This window comes from Electrophorus electricus, chromosome 17, assembly GCF_013358815.1.
Source record: "Electrophorus electricus isolate fEleEle1 chromosome 17, fEleEle1.pri, whole genome shotgun sequence".
In the NCBI taxonomy this organism is placed as follows: Eukaryota; Metazoa; Chordata; class Actinopteri; order Gymnotiformes; family Gymnotidae; genus Electrophorus; species Electrophorus electricus.
Genome location: NC_049551.1, coordinates 16,948,190 through 16,970,925, shown reverse-complemented (window position 1 = coordinate 16,970,925; position 22,736 = coordinate 16,948,190). Strand labels below are relative to the sequence as shown.

Sequence of the window (22,736 nt, the reverse complement as noted above, 5' to 3'; positions counted from 1 at the left end):
CTTGCTGACTAAGAAAAAAGATATAGTAAGATATAGCGCACTATGGCATTCATTGGTGTCATGTCAGATATTTATTCCATTTTAGATCCTTAAGAATTGTAGGATATAGCTGCTCTAATACAGATTTGAGCTGGGGGACATTTCTCCTCAAAAAGTACAGACTGTTGTAGCGAATCCACATGTCACACCGTGCGATATGCAAAGGGTGTGAAACACCGCAAACGCTCCCGGTAATTAGTACTTTAAAGCCTCGCGCAGACCCGTGAACGCTGCTTCAGACGGATACCCCGCGTGACACCCCCCGTGCACTGACAGCACGCCCGCTCACACCGGAGATGCACGCGCTCCCAGGCGTCCGTGGAGGCAGCAGCAGCGCTCGCAGCCGCCTCACCGACTCCAGTGCACCCCTCAGCACAGCGCGCGCAGGCACGGCGGCGCAAGGGCGCGAGGCTATTCCGACAGCGAGCGGTACCCGAAACCAGAGGAGATGGACCGAACCTACGCGGTGGATACGGGTCACCGACCGGGGCTCAAAAAATCGCGGATGTCTTGGCCGTCCTCCTTTCAGGGATTTAGACGGTAAGATCGGCGTTATATTTAGATGAAGACAGATGGTGTGCAGGTCTTTGAGCCTGCTTGTTCGCGTGCACTTTGTGTGCTGTAAGGTTAATCCAGACGTGTACTGTCTCGAGCTGGTGCTACGTTTTAAGACTCGTGCTTTAAACAACGGTATTATGAACTTTGAAGTCTACCCATACAAGTAGTAGTAGCAGGCTGCTTTGACAATACTTCTCTATTTACGTCGTATGACTTAAAGCCTGGGAGATCTGACAGGATATGCGAGTGTAACGGGTGTTGTTCCTAGCCTTAACCTCACCACATTTGATCTGGACTATCAGTAACATTTATATTATTAGATGAGTGTCCCTTACCATCGAGACAACAGACATTTGCAAAGGTTCTGGATTTTACACGATGCCTAAATGATCGGCCTTGCCAAACTTAGAAAGTTCCGTTTATTTCTGAATGCTTCGAAGCACAATGTCCTTACATTTTCACAGGAGTTATACATTAATAAAGGTTTATTCTTTAAGGTGTTTAGCTTGATTAAAAACATGTTTAATTACCGGATGTCCGTCTATACTCTTGTGTCTTGTAACCGATACGGTTTTTCTAATATGAACGTTATATAAATTGGTGCATCCACAGTGTTCTCATGCAGTCTGTCTGCCGCAGTTACATGTAATTACAACACCACAGCACGAGCGGTCACAGTGATCTGCAAAGGCACCAGTTTTCACTCACCTGCTGCTTGGCAAATGACTCCCTCTGTGTCGTATCACAACACCAGTGTGTGATGTAACCTATAAAGAGAAGGAATAAAAGCATCTTTCTCCTAAGGTACAAGGGATTTCGATTTTTAACATACCATTCTGTTTTTTTTGTGGGTTTTTTTGTTGTTGTTGTTGTTTTTTTTACAATTGTTATGATGTAGTTTGTGTATTTATATGAAAAAAAGCGAAAAATGTAATTGGAAAACGTATTGAACAGCAGTGTAACTACAGTGACACTAATATGCAAGGTACCTGAGTAAGAAATGTTAGTCTGGAACCACCAACTTTTCTTTAAAAGCTTAATCACCATTAACAATCACCATTTTAATCACAAATCACAAAAGGGCGTATAAAGTCCCTGTTTGCTGATCATAACCAGGGTTGTTTTTCTACCGTGAGTTGTCCTTGGCAGGATAAAGCTTGTTACTTAGACCGGTAAAGAATGTGTTGTGGTGTCCCTGGTACACTACCTGCACTCATTTCTACGCTGTGATGTCAGACAACATATTTCTCCTTATCTTCATTTATGGCTCATACATACATCAATTCCAAATTACAATAAAGACTGTCATTCATTCCTGTGTTTATCACACAGCTTGTTCAGAAAGAGCCACAAAGACATCGATTAGAATGTATTTAAATTGTTCACCGCTAACATGCTGGCTAATGTTCACGCGTCTAGATTTTTTTCTGTATATTCTAGATATACTTCTATGTACAGTGCTTAAGGACTAAAGGTTGTTGATAGTGTTGCTCATCAGAGGCCTTACCACTGCGCAAAGAATGCTGAATAATGTCAGGAGATCAATGCTGCAGGCCAGTCACTGGGGTTGCTGGGCTACAGATCTTTCAGTTATCGATATGAAGTCATTTGATTTCACTGATATCTGTGTAAAATTGCTCTTTGGTCATTTCTGGCAGCTTGCTCTAGCAACAAAACGAGTTTTCAATAAAGCCATTGCATACTTATCGATAAAACTCCATTAATTTCTCTCACTGCACCGGTGAAGAATTGCTTTTTGCTTTCTGGAGCACTGTGAGTTTTCAGTTTACAACTGCACAACTTTCTGCTTCTACTAGAAGTCCCATCCATTTCTCCAGATCTCTAGATTGGTTGTTGCATAGATCTGTCTCTATAGCCCTCTGTGTATTTATCCATTCAATTAAATAAATATAACAGTCCCACAGTTTCCAGCACTTTTTAAATGGAAAGGCTTGTTCCATGGTACATGCCTGACCATACATTTGTAGTCTAGATTTTTCCTTTTCACAGGATTTTTCCTGTGAAATATGTAGGTTATGTTACAACATCAGTTTATATCTCTGAAGTCTGATGATATCAGAAATAGAGAATTCTGCATTATTACTGTATTATTAGTGCAGATGTCTGATCAGTATGCAGTAGCAGTCTAAAATGCAGTGAAGTCACTGCAGGGATGCCTGTGCAGCTTTTGTTGCAGGGAGTGATGTATACTCGATTCTGCCTCAGAGAGACACCCCATTAGAAAGCCTAGCAGCTAGAATAGAGGATGGCTTTATAGACTGTATTGTCCTCAGCCTGTCTGTGTACGTTCGAGTCAGTCACCTTGACAGAGTCTAAATGAAACTCAGAGAAAAAAGCAAGTCACTCCAAGTCTGTTTAATCTCAGGAAGCGTTGAGTGTGGCAAGCTCATACTAACAGCACCCAGAAGCTTTTGTTGAAGTGGGAGTAACTCGATGCTTCAGAGTATTCAGGCTTCTTCACTTTGAGTGCTACTCCCTTCTGAAGTGTTAGTTGTACTCACGGGCATGCTTGAATGAGGTCCTGTGAGGATGTCAGTGATCAGTAGAGCAGTGTTATTCTTCACTGAGCTTAAGTGGGACCCCCACTGTTCATGTGAACCCGTATCTTATTTAATTAGGTAATATTACACTGTGGCTGTCTTTGAGAAGGACCTCTCACAATGTTTACCTACTAAAGTATGAATGTGTGAATATACACATATCCACATAGAGGACAAAGAACTATTACTTGATATCATGAGGATGTTCATAAAACAAAAATCTTTATTACCTTGAACCTTGCAGCAAATGACCGCTGTATTTTTAAATGTCAGGAATCCTTCAGGATGGTAAATGATAAAGAGAATTTTTTTTTGCACACACAAAGGAACTTGTTTGGCCTAATTTAGAACCGACTCTGCTACCAAATCTTTCAGGGTCATTCAGGGTGGTTCTGAAGTAATTTGCAACAATATTTGATTAATATCTGTCTATTTGTTACTCTTCATTGCTCGTCCGTGTACATAAGGGAGCTATTAAGAACCCCATTGTTATTTCTCAAGTTCTCAACAAGCAATTTTTCACAGCAGTTTCTTGGGTAGGAAAAGAGTTGACAGTCAAAGCCATTAGAATATAAAAGGACCGACTTTAAAACCAATGCAATCTCTCAGCACAGAGTTGGTGATTGACCAGCTGACAGTGATTGATGTACTTGTGCACAGAAGTAATGTGAAACTGTGAACACGAGAGCTTGACGTGGGTGAGTGCAGCTGTTGGAGGTGGATTGGGTAAAGTGCTCAGGCAGTGCTGAAAGCAAACCTGAACAGAAGTGTAGTGACTGAGTGCTCCCTAATATCACACTGCTGTAGGTAACGTCATGTGAGGTGCTGTGTATTGTATATTGAGGCAAGACTGTAAGCTGGCAAAATGTCATAGAAATAAGGGTGTAATAGTCCAACTGCAAAAGTATCTAATCTCTGCCAATTGAGCAGTTAAAAAGAAAAGGACAGACACATAGTACAAACACAATGGTGGTGAAACAGACAAACAACCCCCCCCACCATAAAATAACTCAACTGAACCCATAACATCTGCAAAATATCTTATAGACTGAACCAATGTAATCTGATGGAAGATATTCGGTTATACATGCAGCTCAGTCTGTTGGACAGGTAAGGTTACCTTGGAGAAAATTCAAGTCAGAGTTTCTTAAATCCCTGCAGCTTCAGGATGGTCCTCTATCAAAGTCTAGACTGACATCCATCACTGTGAATCAATGTTTTATGATAGTATGCAAGATCTTTTAAAATATATATACTTATATTTTTGCGTTCATTATTGTACAACAGCCAAGTCAACGCTACTGACCAAACCAATTCATAAGACGTCTGAAATGTGCTGTGCTGTGGGTCCCCAGGAGTAAGACTGAGAATACTGCCTTATAGTTCCCCTTCATATACAACCGCGTATCCTTATAACCGTGTAATGTGAGAAGAATTGGTAGTTCTCCACTTATTTCTTGCATGTTTCCCATTAAAAACGGTCTTTGGTCTTGCAGCTCGGTATGTTTGGGAGTTTTTCTGACTGCACAGCTGCTGTCCGACTGAATAAATGTGTTTATGACACTCTACAGCTGTGAGGCTTTTTTGACAGGATAAATTCATCTATAAAATATACTATATGCAGTAACAGTTGCTTATCTGATCTTAATAATCTCCTTGCTCATTGATTCATATAAGACAGGTGGTGAGAAACGATGACATGCAAAGTGTGTTCTCGGAAATGTGAAATGACTGGGTTAGAATGACTTGCCCTTTTCCGTGACAGGTGTGTGTGTGTGTGTGTGTGTGTGTGTGTGTGAGAGAGAGAGAGAGAGAGAGAGAGAGAGAGAGAGAGAGCAAGCCCCTCTTTTGCAGCAGGTGCCACTGATAGTGCTGTGGTCTGTCCTTCCTTGCTGCAGTAACACAATCATCTCTGATACATCAAGTTTCAAAATGTGCAGATATTCTATCAAAAATCCCTTTTGGCAGTATGTCATTCCTTCCTCCAAAATCCTATAAAAGATACCCCCAAATTTGTATAGCTGTAAATATATCTGTAACGTCAGGTAGTGTCTTTCAGGGTTATCAGTTAGGATATATATATATATATATATATATATATATATATATATATATATATATATATACACACACACACACACACACACACACACACACACACACACACACACACAAGGTTTCCAGAGAAACAGGACATTTTGGACAGAGGTCTATCATCGGCTGTGCACAAGGTGTTCTGTCCCTGTACTTAGCATTAGAAACTGCTCTATTTGCTATATGTTTTAAGAAAAACAGCCAGCAATGGACTGGATGAACGAATCTACACCTTTCATATTGATGGATTTTACTGTTATTTTGTAGTGTAACTTTTGATTAAGAGCCTGAAACATAATTTTTGGCCCTTTCTTGACATTTGTTTTTTCCCTTGTAAAACAACTTCTGTTCCGTTAGATGTGTCATTATACACGTGTAATTAACTGTGTTCAAGTTTAATTAGTCAAAATTTGCTCCAAGTTGGCAGTGTACAGATTTAAGAAAATTTATAGTTGTCAGTGCTCTGTTCACTTGTTCACTGAATATTTCCAGCATCTATGTTTCTGCTCCGAACTTCAGGACAGTTCTTGGAAAACTCAACATTGTTATGGCTGAGCGTATTAAAGTAATGGTTGAGCTGATTTGTGACCTGTAGCGCCACTTTGTCTCTATACTTGAGCTTCTGATTCCTGCCAGGGTCTTGGAGAAACATGTTTTAGATTGTTGTCAGTTTAGACTGAGTGCTCTGCCACTTCTTGTGGCGCAGAGCTCATCAAAGATTAAAGCAATGGTCTGTCTCCTCCCATCAAGTGGCCCATATGGAGCAGGAAGCTGTAGCTGTCAAGAACTCCATGATGACATCTGCATTTCAGTCATATTTCTCTGTGGAATGAAATGGAGTCTAACTGGCTGTGTGAACCATGTGCACCTGAAGACCTGAAGCGTTAAATCCCTCCTTAGTGTCATTATTTGATTTATTGCAAATCTTTCTGAAACACACTCTTACATGCTCAGCAACTTCTCTCGGCAGTACCGTGTACTTACTTCCTCCAGAAATGGCCCACACATATTGGCCATCTTTGCAGAAACATATATTACTTAAATCTTTGATCACGATCATGATCATTGTTTTTTCTCTCTGTTAATTAGGCAGGGACTGATCATAGACAGATAAGAGACCAGATGTAATACTTTTTTTGTACATGGTTAACAATTCATACATGAATACTTAATCAGTGATTTAGATATTCACTAAGTGAGTAGACTCATACTAATGAGAGGAACTGTGTAGGGTTAAAGGGCCAATAATTAGTACGTTTATCAGGAGTTTCGAATGCAAGCATTATCGATTGCCAACTGTTGTTCTAGGTTAGAAGCGACCGAGTAGTACATTTATCATTATTAAAGCTAGCAGCAAAGTTGTGCATAATTCTAAATGTTGGTCCTGTTCTTTAATTTGATCTTGTCCAACCCTCAACAAATCCTTGACCCTGAAAATCTTTGCCATAAAACATGCTTTAGTGTAAAATGTCTAATTTGGCCCATAATTGAAGCCAAGCTGTGTTTTCCTTCTGCTGTTATATGATGTACATCAGTGGTTTTCTAGTCCCTCAGCACACATTAAATCCAAACAGTAAAGACATTTCTCATGTTCATGTGCCTGCAGGATAAAAGCACTATTGTTGCTGTCTTGTTCATTCCGTCGTATGTTGTTTACCACTGTGTAGTTGCCTCGGGGAAAACCGGCTCATTTGTGTGAGTTGCTGTTGTGTAAGGTCAGCGTTATGTGGACACTGTCACATTGTAGGGTTCTATGGAACATGTTTCTGTTCACTTTCTTTTGTTTTGTTGAAAACTAGGTGCAGCTCAGAGGCCGTTCCCTAGTGGCTACGTAAGAATGACTTATATATCCTGTTTGGTTAATTTTGAGTATTCTGTGCCCAGTGCCTCTATCTTGTCTCATAAATCACACTGAAGCATTTAAGGTATACTTGTGTACATGGAAAATTCTAGGCGATAGGACCGTCACATACACAAAATACACACAGCAGAAAAGCAGGACCTATAAAAAGGCCTCGATTATGGTCACGTATTCCTCTCTCTCTTTTCCCTCGCGGTTCTAATGTAATCTCACATCATCATCTTCCTAATGGCCGAGCCATTTGTCACTGGAGGAGAAGTGATTGTGATTTCTCTTTGTGTCTCCCTTGTTTTACTCAAATTAGAACGATACTTGAAATGGAATTACAGTTACTCAAATTATTTCAGGAGTAAAGGTAATTGTAATAGTGATGAACTGTCTTCTGCGTACATAAGCACATGAAACATGGGGTAGTGCAAAGCAAATCTAAGCTTTGGGGTTTAAAAGTAGCTCATAATTCTGTGCTCTTTGCTGGAGAGAATGGACGAGAGGATTGAGCAGGTTAATAATGGGTCCATTTGTATTGGTGGAAATAGATTTGGGACAATTGACAATAATAATAAAGCCGCCCATCACGCAACGAAGGCACGTAGTTCATTAGCAGCTTTTATGAGGTTCTTCTCCAGACTGCAGTCCACTTCGCCGCTCTCCTGCACAAACCTGTGCATAACACCACGTTGCGACTAGAGCATCCTCTAACATAACGGTGGTGATGATGAACTTTCTGGCTTCCCTAACGGACGGTTACATTCCGTGAGTGTGGAGTGCGGAACGCTGAGGTGCTCGTGTCCGGAGCCTCGCCCTCAACAGGGACTCTCCTCTGTACTCATGTGTACTAGTTGGGCAGATAAATCTTGACTTCTAGTTACGGGGCCCATCATAAATATTGGGACAGTATAGCATTGCGTTTTTGTTCACCCCCGAAATGTCACCTTTCATTTGAAAAGATTTAGTATTTAAAGTTCCATTTTACTCCTTTTATTATTAATTACTATTTGTTCACCAGTAGGTATAGACATAGATGTAAATCTATGAAATTACAGCAGAGAAGACATATTAACATTGTGTACATTTTTCCAAATCACACCAATCACATCAAAGCACAAATCTGAAAAAAGGCCCAGGACTCCGTTTTCTATAAGTGGTTGCTGTGTTTGGGTTTAGTCAAAGAAGGGCTCATTTTAAGTGCACGTTTACCTAATTCTGCTAACAGACTCATGCTGTCTCTGGTCTGCTTTGCATCATTAGGATGGTTTTCTCTGAGAACACTGTCCTTCATTGTTCTCCGAATTCGGTTCCCAGCATATTTAGCATTTCTTGACCAGTTCAACGTTACGACTTCTGGTAATGCCAAATGCAAACCTTCTGAATGACGCATGTGCATGCATATTAAACTGTGAGCTCTATTGTGTATCATCTTTTATGGAATTTCTCCCTAGTATTTCCAAGGTCGGCAGTCTTTTTGTGTACTTTTACAGTTGGATTGACTGAGCATGGACCACTTCAACTGTGGTTATGATTGTTTTGAGCAAGTTGCTCTTTCCATAAAGATAGCAGTGTGTGAAAATAGTAAGGCTACGACAACTCACTTTGATAAAGAACGCTGTTGGGGTCAGGTTCACCACTAGCACACATCACTAGAACACAGTGATGCTATTTTTCAGGGCTCCAGGGAATTTCCCAACCTTTGGCCTAATTTCTGTCTGCATAGTTTTTCGCTGTGGTTTTTGCCGCACCACTCCATGTAACACTCTTATGTAACACTCCACTCTGTACTCACTCTGTGCTCCACTCTGTACTCCATTCTGTACTCACTCTGTGCTCCACTCTGTGCTCACTCTGTACTCACTCTGTGCTCCACTCTGTGCTGCACTCTGTACTCACACTGTGCTTGTTCAAACCAAAGACTGATGAACTAGCCAGTGTGTAAACTTATAATGTGGACATCCCTCAAAAAACAGCAATTACCTTTTTTATTGCTGAACCTTCCATGTTAAAAGGAACAGCAAATGTGTGCTTAACATGCACATTGATTTCTGTCTAATGCATTTACATGTCTAAAATATGCCTGAGAGGGTCATTTCAGTGGATTGCCACTCTGATAGTCAAGTAGCTCAAAAAAAGAGCTACATTCATTTACGGTGCATTGCATGAAAGGCTCTGTTTCCTTTTGGATTCCTTTGTTTAGCTGCAATCCTGCATGGTTAGCTGAAGTGCTAAATATATGGAGTGCTGCAGTAGAGCTAACCCGGGGATTAAAGACTTGTTCAGAGTTCCTGTGCGCATCCCAATGAGAAATTAGCCTCAGCCCACCTTGAGTGATTTCCGCTTGGTTTTGGAGCTACTATTAATCATGTTATGTGAGAAGTCCATTAAATGTGGCCTCTTCTCTGTGGTGGTGAAGCTCTCTGTTTGGGGTGCAGAAGTAGCCATTAGATTGCAGCTTGAGATCATTACTTTCGTGAGGTGTAGGTGTCTGTAGTAGTGGTGTACTGTACAGGCAGAGATGCCGATTTATGAGATTTATATGCATCTTTTTCTTTTCCAGACACTTGCCAATGGCAGTCCTGTAGAATTGGTGCAACACTGAAGTTTCATCTTGAATTTTTAAATAACTCATCGAAGTATGGTCTGATGTTGCTCAAACCTGAGCTGTGTTTATCTCATTTTGAAAATACAGCAGATGCAAAATGTTTGTCTTATCTGCGGTGTTTTTTTTGTTTGTTTGTTTTTTGTATGTGTGTGCAGCACAGTTTAAATTCTGGCTTTTAGTTCAAATACATCACCTTTATGATTGAGATTGATGACTGATTTACTGAGGCTGTGCATTTCAAACTGTGCACTACATACAGCATGCGTTTATTCACATGCTCACCATACATGTGTGCAGTGTCTTCCAAGAAGGGATCGTTTTCTGCATATGGAATAGAATATGGAATTTGCTCTAGAAGAACTTAAAAACACCTTCTGCTTGCACAAGTAAGAGTGAACACAAGTGAGTGTGAAAGTACGTGTAATATGCAAGTAAGAGGAAAAACAATAATACATTTTTTTCAGAATGAAAATATATCTTTATTGTACTTTTATAGCTTTGCAAAAATATGCATATATCGTTTGGAATCTGTTGAAACTGGTACAGTGAAAATCAGTCCAATGATACTGGGCCTGAGATGCATACTGATATCAAATGTTTTTTACACTTGTGCTTTTGCTGATAGCAATTGCTTATTAGATAAAGTTAAATACTAAAATTGTGCTTATAAAATATAATTGTTAGATTTGAAGACCACACTTGTTAGAATTATGTTATATATTGGAACTGTTACCAAACAAGTTTTATGTCTCACATTCTTTGTATAGTTAACTCACCTCAAATTGAACTACATATTATAGTATGGTGTCATCTGAGACACTCAGATAGGAAGCAAGTTACATATACAATTCAAAAGTATTCAACCATTCAGATTCTCTAGATTACAAATGACTGCTATTTTGTGCTGTGACTGACCCTCAAGATGGATAAAGTGACAAAAAATCGATAACCAAACACTGTTTGTATTAGTATTCCTAGAAGAAAGGAGTATTCTATGGACATTAGATATAAGGTTATGCACAAGATATGCAAAGGCTACAAAATAATATCCAAGTCTATAGATATCCCAGTGAGCACTGTTTGATCAATAGTTGGGAAATGTAATCTGTATCATGCCACCCAGGCGCTGATTAGACAAGGTCAGCCCTCCAAACTGTGTGCAAGAAGGAACCTTGTGAAGGTTAGAAGACCAGCCTTCACTTTAAAGAAGCTACAGAGTGTAGCGGCTGAGCCTGGAGTGAAGGTGCAGTGATATCAAGAACATAGCAGCGACTGGTGGGGGAGGGCGGCATATCTGAGGTTTGCCACAAAGCATCAGAGTGATCAAATTTGAGATCAGGGGGTTTTATGGTTAGATGTGAAAACAATGTATTTGCTGTAAACCTAAGACAACCCATTCCTCAACAAACACCTCTCATGTTATTTGGATGCTTCTCTTCACCGTGAACTGGCTATCATATTAAAATCAAAGGATGGCTGGATGATGCAAATAAACAGGTTGCTTTTAGTCTGAAGATTTCTTATGCAAATAAGTTTTCAGTTAAAAAACTTTTGATGGTCAGATGATACATTTTGACTCAGAAAATGTATTTTAAGAGCCTATTTGTTTGCATTAAAAATACTGGTTGGAATTACCTGTTTATAATTAAGGGTGGGGGTGGGGGGAGGTGGAGAAGCATCACTGCTTCTTATAAAAATAGCTAGTCTGTAATATTCCGTTTCTGGAGCAATAAAGCATAGCCACTATGCAAAATGTAACCAGGACCAAAATATAATCAGCACCCATGATTCACCTGGCAGACATAAATGTAAGCAACACCAATCAGTAATGCACTTACTTTTTTGTTCGTCAGATCTGAAGAAATGACTACATGTTAGTAGTATGATTCACTTTCCCAGAGACCCATGTTCCTTCTTGGTGACAGGCAGAATTACATTGTATGTTCTCCTTCATTGAACTGAGTCGGCTGGCGAGGCGCTCCAGATGCAGTAGACTCTTTGACTAGTTATTCCTGGCCCTAGCCACAGCCCTGGACTGCAAATGTCACCAAACATCAAGTGTTAATGAGCCACTCAGACTTGGTGTTCATGAAAATGTTGTACATATGAGAACCTTTTAAAAATGTGCGTGCAAATCATATAAGAGTGGTGGTAGAATGGTATAGCAGCAACTACGTTTGTCATTATCTCGTGCAGTCTGGTTTCCTGTACAGAGCCGTAATAGACTGCTGACATTACTACATGCCATAACAGTGTCTCGGTCATTATAGAATAAAATCAAGAGCTGGTAAGTCCAGCATTTCTCAGAAGAAACTGAGTAACCTTTTCAATTCACTCCAACATTAGATACGTCTTCTGAGGTCACAGCATTTGAAGTATCAAAGCTTTAATTTGACCAAGATCATCATGGCAGTGTGTGTTGACTTGTTTTGCAATCTTGCTGTGATGGTGCTGTGTTCTCCCTTTTATGGTAATCTGACAATCTATGACAACCTGATAATCTGTTTTTATATCCTGGATTATTTTCCTAAACTGTGCTGGTTTTCATTTTTTCTGCTCTACAAACACTCCCACTTCATAATTGAATATATTCATAATTGAAAGTATTCATCACTGAAATTCCTTAACAATTGAAAGTTATGCTTGCTATTGCTAAGCCCCCTACTGGAAAGCTCATCATTCTTGCTTCCTAACAATGTATCAAACCGTTTTATTCTGAATTGAAAGTGACCCGAAGATGCAAGTTATCTGTTTTCTATTGCTAAGGTCATTCTATCACTAAACCCTTTATGGGTAAACTGATTATAATACTTGCTTTATAAGAATGTACAAAACCATTTATTTTGACAGTCCTTAATGTTTTGTTGATTTAAATGGACTTTCCTGCCTAAGTATAGTGTGTGTGTGTGTGTGTGTGTGTGTGTGTGTGTGTGTGTGTGTGTGTGTGTCTGTGTATAAGTATAGTGTAGTGATTCTTCTTTGATCCTCATATTTACAGAAAATAGCAAGAGACTAGATGCATGCCACATCTAAAATGAACTTCAAATGTTTATATTGTGTATGATCTAATCTAACAACCCTAAACTGCCCAAGGAAAACCATAGCAGTCTACTGTCTAAATACTTACAGTCCCCTGTCATTTTGAGTATTTCTGTATGATTCTTCTTTATGGTTTCATTTCAGATCAAAACAATAAAGAACTGTCTACATACATAATGCAATGTTTAAATAGGATTCAGATTAATTCATATTGCTTTGTGCCAGTGTTTGTCAAGCATCAAGATAGAAAATAAAGTTTAGAAAATAGCTGAAGATTATTGACAGATAATTTCATTGTTGTCGATCCTCCATCCTCCCAAAATGGCGGGTGCCAGAATGCCAGCTAAGTAACATCAATATTAAATGCCGGCGCATCAGCATTCCTCTCTTGAACTTTTTAGGCATCACAGGGTCTTTATCTTGCACTGTCTGCTAGTCCTCTACAATTCCCAGAATGTCAGTGCAGTCCCGGGCACAAATGTAAGGCTCCTGAAACAAAGGTCAAGCTATGTATTCCACTTCAAATGAACGCTTAACATTCTAACTTTGGTTCGGCCCTCCCAGAACCTCTGCTGCACTGTTCAGTCCTCTGCTGAAAGCGTCTGGGTAAGGTCATCATATGTCCTGCTTTCAGGGCTCCCCTCAGTGAATATCACATTGCAGCATCTGCAAAGCGGTCGTGTGATGTGGTAAGTGGTTCCCCAGTACATAAGTGGTTGGTCTTAATACAACAACAGGATGGGACACACCTGGTAGAGCACCACGTTTCTGTGAACAAATGTCTTATTGCGAAATTAGCAATCAGTGAGCAACTGTTCCATGAGTAAATCTGATGAATCTTAAGTAAATCAGAGATGATTTAAGCAGCACATTTTGCTGTCAAGCAAGTAATAATGGGTATCACAGACCAACTAGAAACCGGTATATTCAATTCCCCAGTAAAACTGTAAAATTTTAAAATACAGTCTTTATTGACTTATCTAGTTACTTACTTTATAATCTCATAAATGTTGAAACATACCTGTTTTCTGAATTTGGTTAGAAACAAGCAGATCCACATGCTGACTGCCCGTTTTCGGTCTGGATATTACAGTTTTGAAATAATTGGTCAGTGGTTTGGGAGCGATTTGATATTGAATTACTTAATAAAACTTGCGGAAGGGGAAAAAATGCCAGTGCCTTTGTGATCATTTGAACAACCACAATGCACACAATGTGTCTTGCTCTCAAACTCTGTCATTTGCTAAGCACAACTCAGGCCCAGGCCAGCTTGGGTCCCAGTACATTGGACCTTGGCAAAATAAAATCATTACTGTAAACACCCAACAAAAAAGGACAGCCTGGAGGTTAAGAAAGATGGTCAGCTCCAGCGGAAGCAGGCGATGCAGTGTATGCTAATAACGGCGGTGAATATGTTCTCCAGCATGCAGTGCATTCTAATTCTACAGAACACCAGAAATGTCACAAAGACCTTCTCAGCGTAGCAGACAGACGAACAGACCCCTCTCACTGCCCCCTGGGCTGAATTACTCTGGCAGCTCTTTGCATTCAGTAAACCGTCTTATGGAAAAATCCAGTGCTTGTCTGGTGAAATGTGCCCACTGGAAAATCTTACACTTACAAATAGACACTTGATCTGTGTCATGAGGAGAACAGCAGACTTCCTGTTTTTGTGTCAGTATTGGTGATGCTAATAAAACTAATCAAAAAATGTTATATGTTCTCGTGTTTATGGAAGATTTTCAGAGCTATTTTGTCACTACTTGATGGGTTTGTGATTTTGTAGTCTGGTCAAAATGAGCAGTTGCACCACAGAATCGTTCAAACAATTAAGTGAATATTTTTATGCAATCAGAGCTCTGCTTTATTCTGCACAATGCTGTCGTTCCCTTGTATTATGAGTGCAATGCTTCACTGTAGCGTCCTAGAGAAATCTGCACCCCCCAGCAACATTCCTCCCTCAGCACAGATTGTGTGGGTAGGCTATATAATTTCTTCATCTCTGAGTAAGTGCCGTTGCCAGCATTCAGTGTTACCTCATAAGAAAATCACATCCAAATGCCTTGGCAGCCTCATCGCCATAGATCTGTCGTCTGTTCTTTATGGGAGCGCTTGCGTCAGTCATTCTATCGTTCAACAGCAACGCTTTCACTTGGTACTTCCAAAACGTTATGCTTTTTACTTTGATACCTATCTCCACGTTCTGCTTTACTCATGTACTGGCAGCCCCGTGTGAGCCATCCTGTGAATTCAAGAGTTTTTTTCTCCCCACAAATATTGCTGTATTTTTATGACTGATATTTTTGAAGTCAAATGGATTCTGTAAATCTTTTATAATCGTGGGAATACAGTAGCCTTCATTTTCGGCTTGTTCGGCACTCGATCTCTGGAGGCTTGATGTAAATGCCACTATTATCTTATTGTCAGTATCTCCTTTAGAATACAGATTCTCATTGCTAGTCCTCCACGTTGCGGTTTGATGTGCAGTTACGTGCCACTGCCTCACAGGACCTTTATTTGTGAATTGGTGTATTTCACTATGGTCTCCTCTGTAGCGGTTCCATAGTGTAGAGTTCAGCCAGAGTAAATTAGATTTCAGCGAGGGCATGTGGAGATCTACAGAAGCAAACACAGGACACATCCGCAATCTCGCACTAATGAAGGCTTTGTTTTGCCATGCTCAGCAGTACATACACAACTGTGCAATTGTGTGTAAGGTTTATATATTCCGATGATCTTCATGAAAAAAATCTATAGCTTTAACTGTATGTAGGTATATAATCTAATTTGTAGTTTTTATTTGATACAGATGCTTTACATATAGGACACAGTGCAGACTATATTTATATATCAAAAACGATCTAACCCTATCTAGTTGTAATATTTATATATAATATCAATCTATATGTTTAATATAGATTAAAAAACATTTTAGATAAAGTGGTTACAGTGTGAGAAAAAGTGGATGACTTAATCTGAGGATTTAAAAAAGTGGATTAAAAAGCTGTAGCATGTTGGTTCTTTACAGTCATTCAAAGTTTACAACCAATCTTTAATTAAATTAAATATGAAGCTAAATTAATTTAAATTAAATTAAATATGAAATCTGTTGCATAAAATTTCCAGTTGGGAGCACCTTGCAGGGAGTTTACAGTAACATCACAAATAACATTCCTCAGCAAACACAAGTAGCAACTCTACATCCACCATGTTTCACAGGTTAGGTGTTTGTTACAGGCCTGATATTGTCCCCGTTCCAGCCCTTGATACTTGCTTGATGTTAATTGCCGCTTAGCACAATCTCTCTTATCTTTAAAACCTAATTTCAAAGCTTTGCACTCTCTGTTCAGTATTTGTTAGACTTCTGTATTTGTTAGACTTCTGTTCTGTATTTTTTAGACTTCTGTTCTGTGTTTGTTAGATTTCTGTTCTGTATTTGTTAGACTTCTGTTCTGTGTTTGTTAGAGTTCTGTTCTGTGTTTGTTAGATTTCTGTATTTGTTAGACTTCTGTTCTGTATTTTTTAGACTTCTGTTCTGTGTTTGTTAGATTTCTGTTCTGTAATTGTTAGACCTCTGTTTTGTACTTGTTAGACTTCTGTTCTGTATTTGTTAGATTTCTGTATTTGTTAGACTTCTGTTCTGTGTTTGTTAGATTTCTGTTCAGTATTTGTTAGACTTCTGTTTATGCTTTGCAGTGTTCTCTTTATATTTGTGCTGTTTAAGCCTCTTGTTTCTGCACTCTGGAGTTTGTTGTCTTGCGGACGTTTCTTCGTAGCTCTGAGCATTTTTCTGCCCTTTGTTACAGTTTTTGTTTTTTAACTGCTATTGCATCCTTTTTTATTTTTCGAGAGAGTTCAGATTCTTGGTTTGGATGTGCCTTATTTCTTTGCTATAGCTCTATGATCATACAGATGGCTCTCTCACACCCCTCACTGTCTAAATACTTTGGTAGATTTAGTTTTTTAATTAGATTCTTTGTGTTAGTTAACCAAACCAAAAAAACAATAGAGACCACATTCTGAATTTTATTGGTGCTAATAAGTTATAAACTTTCTAAAACTGTAACTTGAACTCTAGTGCTAGGGTTTTACATAGAGATAGTAGCTAAACAGAATCACAGACAGAATAAAAATAATGACATTGTTTCAGTGATTATTACTAGAGCACATGCTCAATACACAACAAATAAAGTCTTCTTCAGGGCTAAAGACACTAAAACTGAAATGCTCTTTTAAGTCATACCTCCTTCCACTTTATTTATAAGACATATGTTTTTTTTTACTCAAAGGGTTTGTAGGTGGGTAGAGATGCATGTTGTTGGTGGTCTCAGTAACACATTGGCTCGCGCCTGTGGTGGAGTATTTAGATAGAATCTATTCTCACATGTGCTTCGTCCACACACCCGACACAGGATGGTGTGAACTGAGACATGTGTCTTTCCCATTTGGTCTGAGCACTCATGGAGTTTGCAGCAACACATGAATTCATTTATTGTAGTTGAGGATCCTGGCGTGATGTTCAGGCTGGATAGATGTTTCCTACAGCCATGGCCATTCCTTTTCTAATTAAGCAGCTGACCTTGGGTGTCATGTGCTAAATGTAAATAAATAAATAAATGAGTAACTACAAATCTTAGAAGTAGCTTCATTAACCTTTTATATAATGTGGTTAAAGAAGGATCTGAAATGGTCATTGGCCTTTTAGGTAGTATGACCTACAGTATCATGTTGATTAATAAGAGTTCTTTAATGTTTATAACCGTGTTTACAACTACCAAGAATCATTAAGTGAAAATTAAATAGTGCACAGGCAATTAGTTTTAGTTAAGGTGTGACATGAATTTAAAACAGGTGTTTGATTTCCAATCGGGACAACCTTGCTGGGAATTTGCAGTAAATCATTCAGCCTTGGAACTGTGAGCTGTTGTCTTATCCATAACTTTATAGCTTTTGCAGGCTCCAGAGCACTTTTCTAACAACCTTCAAACCTGTTTTAATGCTCATTTCTGTTCAGATATGTATGGTGGTTCATGCTGTTACTGGATTTAAACTCCAGCTGCAGTTGAGGCTCTGAGGGCTTTCACACAGATCCCAAATATTCAAACTCTGTCAATATTCATCTCTTACTGTTCGCTGAAACCTTTGGCAGAACCACTGCTCTGTTTATTCACAGTCAACGTCAAACGTATTTATACAGTTCTTTTTACAACACGTAAGAAATGTGGAATGCATGTTAATGATAGTTTACATCACAGACTCTACGGTACATTTTTTGAACTCAGATTACAGCTACGACTTTTCCCACACATGAGTTTTTGGAGTATGAGCATATAGTGAGAAGGGAAACAACACTCCTTCATAAGTGAGATGTCTCAGAGACAGTTTATATGTAGTCAGAGTTGTGTTGCGTTTCCACCTAAGTAGTGCATCCTGTTCACTGAGCCTGAGTTGGAAGCAAAGGCGAAGAGTAGCTGGATGGGTGGCGTGCTCCGTGGCAGACTGGGTGCTGCGTCCTGTTCTCACGGGGCGGCAGAGCCAGCACACAGCCTGCCGAGGGAGCGCGGCGTCTCCCGCTGCCGCTCTTCTCTCCTGTGCTTTATTCAGCGCTGAAGGTCAGCCACCACATCCTCAGGATTCATACGACACCGTGAAGCCATCTTCACTGAACAGAGGGAGAAAGAGAGAGAGGGAGAGAGAGAGAGATGGAGATATATATATATATATATATAGAGAGAGAGAGAGAGATGGAGATATATATATATATATATATAGAGAGAGAGAGAGAGATGGAGATATATATATATATATATATAGAGAGAGAGAGAGAGAGATGGAGATATATATATATATATATAGAGAGAGAGAGAGATGGAGATATATATATATATATATATAGAGAGAGAGAGAGAGATGGAGATATATATATATATATATAGAGAGAGAGAGAGAGAGATGGAGATATATATATATATATATAGAGAGAGAGAGAGAGAGATGGAGATATATATATATATATAGAGAGAGAGAGAGAGATGGAGATATATATATATATATATATAGAGAGAGAGAGAGAGATGGAGATATATATATATATATATATATATATATATATATAGAGAGAGAGAGAGAGATGGAGATATATATATATATATATAGAGAGAGAGAGAGAGAGAGAGAGAGATGGATATATATATATATATATAGAGAGAGAGAGGGAGAGAGAGAGAGATGGATATATATATATATAGAGAGAGAGAGGGAGAGAGAGAGAGAGAAAGGGAGAGATGGATATATATATATAGAGAGAGAGAGAGGGAGAGAGAGAGATGGATATATATATATATATATATATATATATATATATATATATATAGAGAGAGAGAGAGAGAGAGAGAGAGAGAGAGATGGATATATATATATATATATATATATATATATATATATATATAGAGAGAGAGAGAGAGATGGATATATATATATATATACAGAGAGAGAGAGAGAGAGATATGGATATATATATATATATATATATATAGAGAGAGAGAGAGAGAGAGAGAGAGAGAGAGAGAGAGAGAGAGATGGATATATATATATATACAGAGAGAGAGAGAGAGAGAGAGAGATATGGATATATATATATATATAGAGAGAGAGAGAGAGAGAGATGGATATATATATATATATATATATAGAGAGAGAGAGAGAGAGAGAGATGGATATATATATATATACAGAGAGAGAGAGAGAGAGAGAGATATGGATATATATATATATAGAGAGAGAGAGAGAGAGAGAGATGGATATATATATATATATACAGAGAGAGAGAGAGAGAGAGATGGATATATATATATATATATACAGAGAGAGAGAGAGAGAGATATGGATATATATATATATATATATATATAGAGAGAGAGAGAGAGAGAGAGAGAGAGAGAGAGAGAGAGAGAGAGAGAGAGAATGTTAAACATGTGCTCATAAACACTGCTGACTATGGAGTGTCTGAACTGGACTCTACACAGATTGGAAACTGTGGTCTCCTCTTTGTACAACAACTCTGTCGATTAAAATGTGGAGTACCTGACAGGGTCCAACCACACAGTCCAACCTTCGTTTTCCTAAAATAAGATAAAAAAGACCAATAGGTACTTCTAACAAGATGAACAGATTCGAATAGTATCCATTTGATTTTAGTTCTTATTCTTAACTGCACATGCTTTCCTTTTGAATTTCATTTCTATTCAGGATCCATGTGACATGCCAGTGAATCTGACCATTACCGTGACATTGTATAAATCAAATCAGGGTGAGAGTTACTGTTAAGTCAAGATACTGTTTGCCTTGAAGAGTTTCTTTGCTTTCAGGATTATAGTTTTAATGGTGTTGGAAGTCTTAATCTGATATGTTTGAAACTCTATTTCAATGTGACTTTTCATCTTACTGTTGTAAGCCTTGAGTTTATTGAAAAGTAGGTTCTGTATAAAATGTAAAAATCTTCACACAGGTGCTGTTTTTACATGACAGAGCCCATCTTTGTCAACTTCACATGACATCTCTAAACTTTACTGGAATCTTTTAGACATCGTTGCTGAATGTTGACAAGCCTTGATATGTCTTATTTATTCTCATAAAGTTTATTTATTTTGCTTATTTGGTGATAGTTTTTTATTCAAATATTTATTAATATTTATTAAAATATTTGAATAGGCCCATAGCCTTTTGTCAGGAGCCAAAGGCTTTGAATAGTTCCCTTGTTACATTTTCAGGACATTTCAGCACCTTTTTGCGCACTAGCGTGCAAATCCTAAATCATTTGTTTCTATAGTCTTTAGAATGGGGTGATCATCTCTACTTAACTGTTATGTGAGAGCTTGTCTATAAAAACATGCTGTACGGTGAAGCTTAACTCTCTGTGATGAATATGAAAACTTGGAAATAATTACCTGGTGGTAAGTTGGGCGTCGTTCACGGCTGATGGCGTCTTGGCTGTTATTTATATTTTGTGGAGATGGTCGCTGCTAAGATGGATTTCATTTCTGATTTGCTTTTAGAGCAAGAAATATGACTCATTTCCTGTCTTCTGTCTTTGTGGTGCCTATTAAATGCCTGAAGGCTTTCATTGTCTTTATTTTACTTGTATATTAAACATGTATTTTTCTAATACACTGTATGTGTTTAAACTGAAACCTGTCAGACAGATGTCATGAATAGTCATTAAAGTCCATGTGTCTGTTTATTAAGGGTTGTTTAGTTGCTCCAGCGCACTCCATGTTTCATGAGTCTAAATTTGAGAAATGTGTATCCACAATCTAAACCGTGTTTTGCTCTGAAGATGAGGTTGCTTTTTGGAAGCTGTCTTAGCTTAGGCAGAGCTGTATCCCTTCAGAGCTTAGAAGAGAGGCTGCCCTCCACTCTGACAACACAACACAACACAACACAACATCTAATTGGACTTAGGCTGTTCTACTCAACATTTACTGTAAATTCCCTTAAATTACTTTTACTTGTTAAACAAATAACTTCAAACAGAAATTTGTTTAGAAGTCTTTGTCAAAGCACAGTCTAAATGTGTACTCTGTGTAGATCCAAACCACAAAAGCTAGCAGAATTATGCTTAATAATTATGAATAATCACTGAAGGCTTTTATATCTTCTGAGATTCAATCAGGCTCCTTTCAAATAACCGACCCAATGCTTTCAGAGGTATTGCAGTAGAATCTGGGATGTGAGTCACACACATCAATAGTGCTTTATAGATACGGAGGACTGGTCACAGGCTGTAGCAGGTTAATACCATGCCCATATACAGCTACGGAAAATGATTTCTTTGGATTCAGGATTTAGCTGGACAAAGGAAGATGGTTAGTGTCCTTATATATACATAAACATCAGGTGTAGTATGTTATGTAAGTATATTACATGAGGAACAAAATTTGCTCATGATCATATTCTGCTCTCTGTTGGCAGAATAAGGGAATTACAGCCTATAATATTAGTACTATATAGGAATGTAATGGTTAGTGACTCTAATTAAAGTAAGGTATTGCATTGGATCACCCAATATGGGTGAATTTGTGAGACTGCATTCCAGGCTTGTATGTTTTGCCCCAAATTTCCTGATTACCATGTTAATTTGAATAATCTTTGATTCAGACACTAGATGGAGACACAGACCTGGTTTGTCTGGGAGAATGATCGTGAGCTCGTTTCATCTTTTAAATCCAGATTGTTTCCTAAAGCTCCCCTGTGCTGTTTCAGTCTAAACATATAAAGTGTAAACCACTCTCTTTTTAAAACTCCTCTCCGTGTGTGATGTGCAGATCTCAAACTCCTCTGGTGACATGGCCCCGTTACAGACACTTTTGAAGGCTGATTATTACACAGTTCATCTGAAATAAGATCAAGGTTTTATATGATGGTGTAGAGTACGCAAAATAAAATCACACTAGGCTTCATTCACAAAGCTAACTTTGTTAAAAATTCATTGAAAATATGATAGCAAATGTTTTTCAGTTAGAACATGGCCAATATATGACTTTTCAGTTTGCTCTGCATAAGATAATAAATATGGAAAGTAGGCATACAGTATGCTTCAAAAGGTTATGGAGATGTGCAGTTGTGTGTTCTCAGCATGTTCGAGTTAAAATCCTCAAATACAAACGTATAGGATGTTTCCTTTTATTGTATTTCTCTGCATGTGTGTTCTGCTGTTGGGGGAAATGGTATTTCTGTGTTGTCACCACATTTTATGCAGTGTTTTGGACACACAGTGTACATATGCAAAGTGCACCATGTGAACACCATTCCAGTAGACGCATTTATTTCACTAGAATGTATCCCCTTCTGATGTAACGTGGGTGGTACTTATGCTGGGTAAAGCTTACATAAGATTTACTCTTAAGTCAGAAAACTGACTCCCCTCCCAAATCAAATCCCTGTTTTCCCACTCTCTTTGAAGCCTAGCCATGTGGCTAATGTTCTCTAGCAG

General features: G+C 38.6%; 1 protein-coding gene across 1 annotated transcript in view; it reads left to right on the top strand.

Moving 5' to 3' along the window:
* The first annotated feature begins 434 nt into the window (after positions 1–434).
* LOC113584247 (cAMP-specific 3',5'-cyclic phosphodiesterase 4D-like) overlaps positions 435–22,736 on the top strand; it is a 96,833-nt gene continuing 74,531 nt past the window's right edge. The window contains exon 1 of the mRNA XM_035535219.1: positions 435–579. Within this exon, the coding sequence (XP_035391112.1) occupies positions 488–579 (92 nt within the window). The 5' untranslated portion in view covers positions 435–487. The remainder of the gene's footprint in view (positions 580–22,736) is intronic.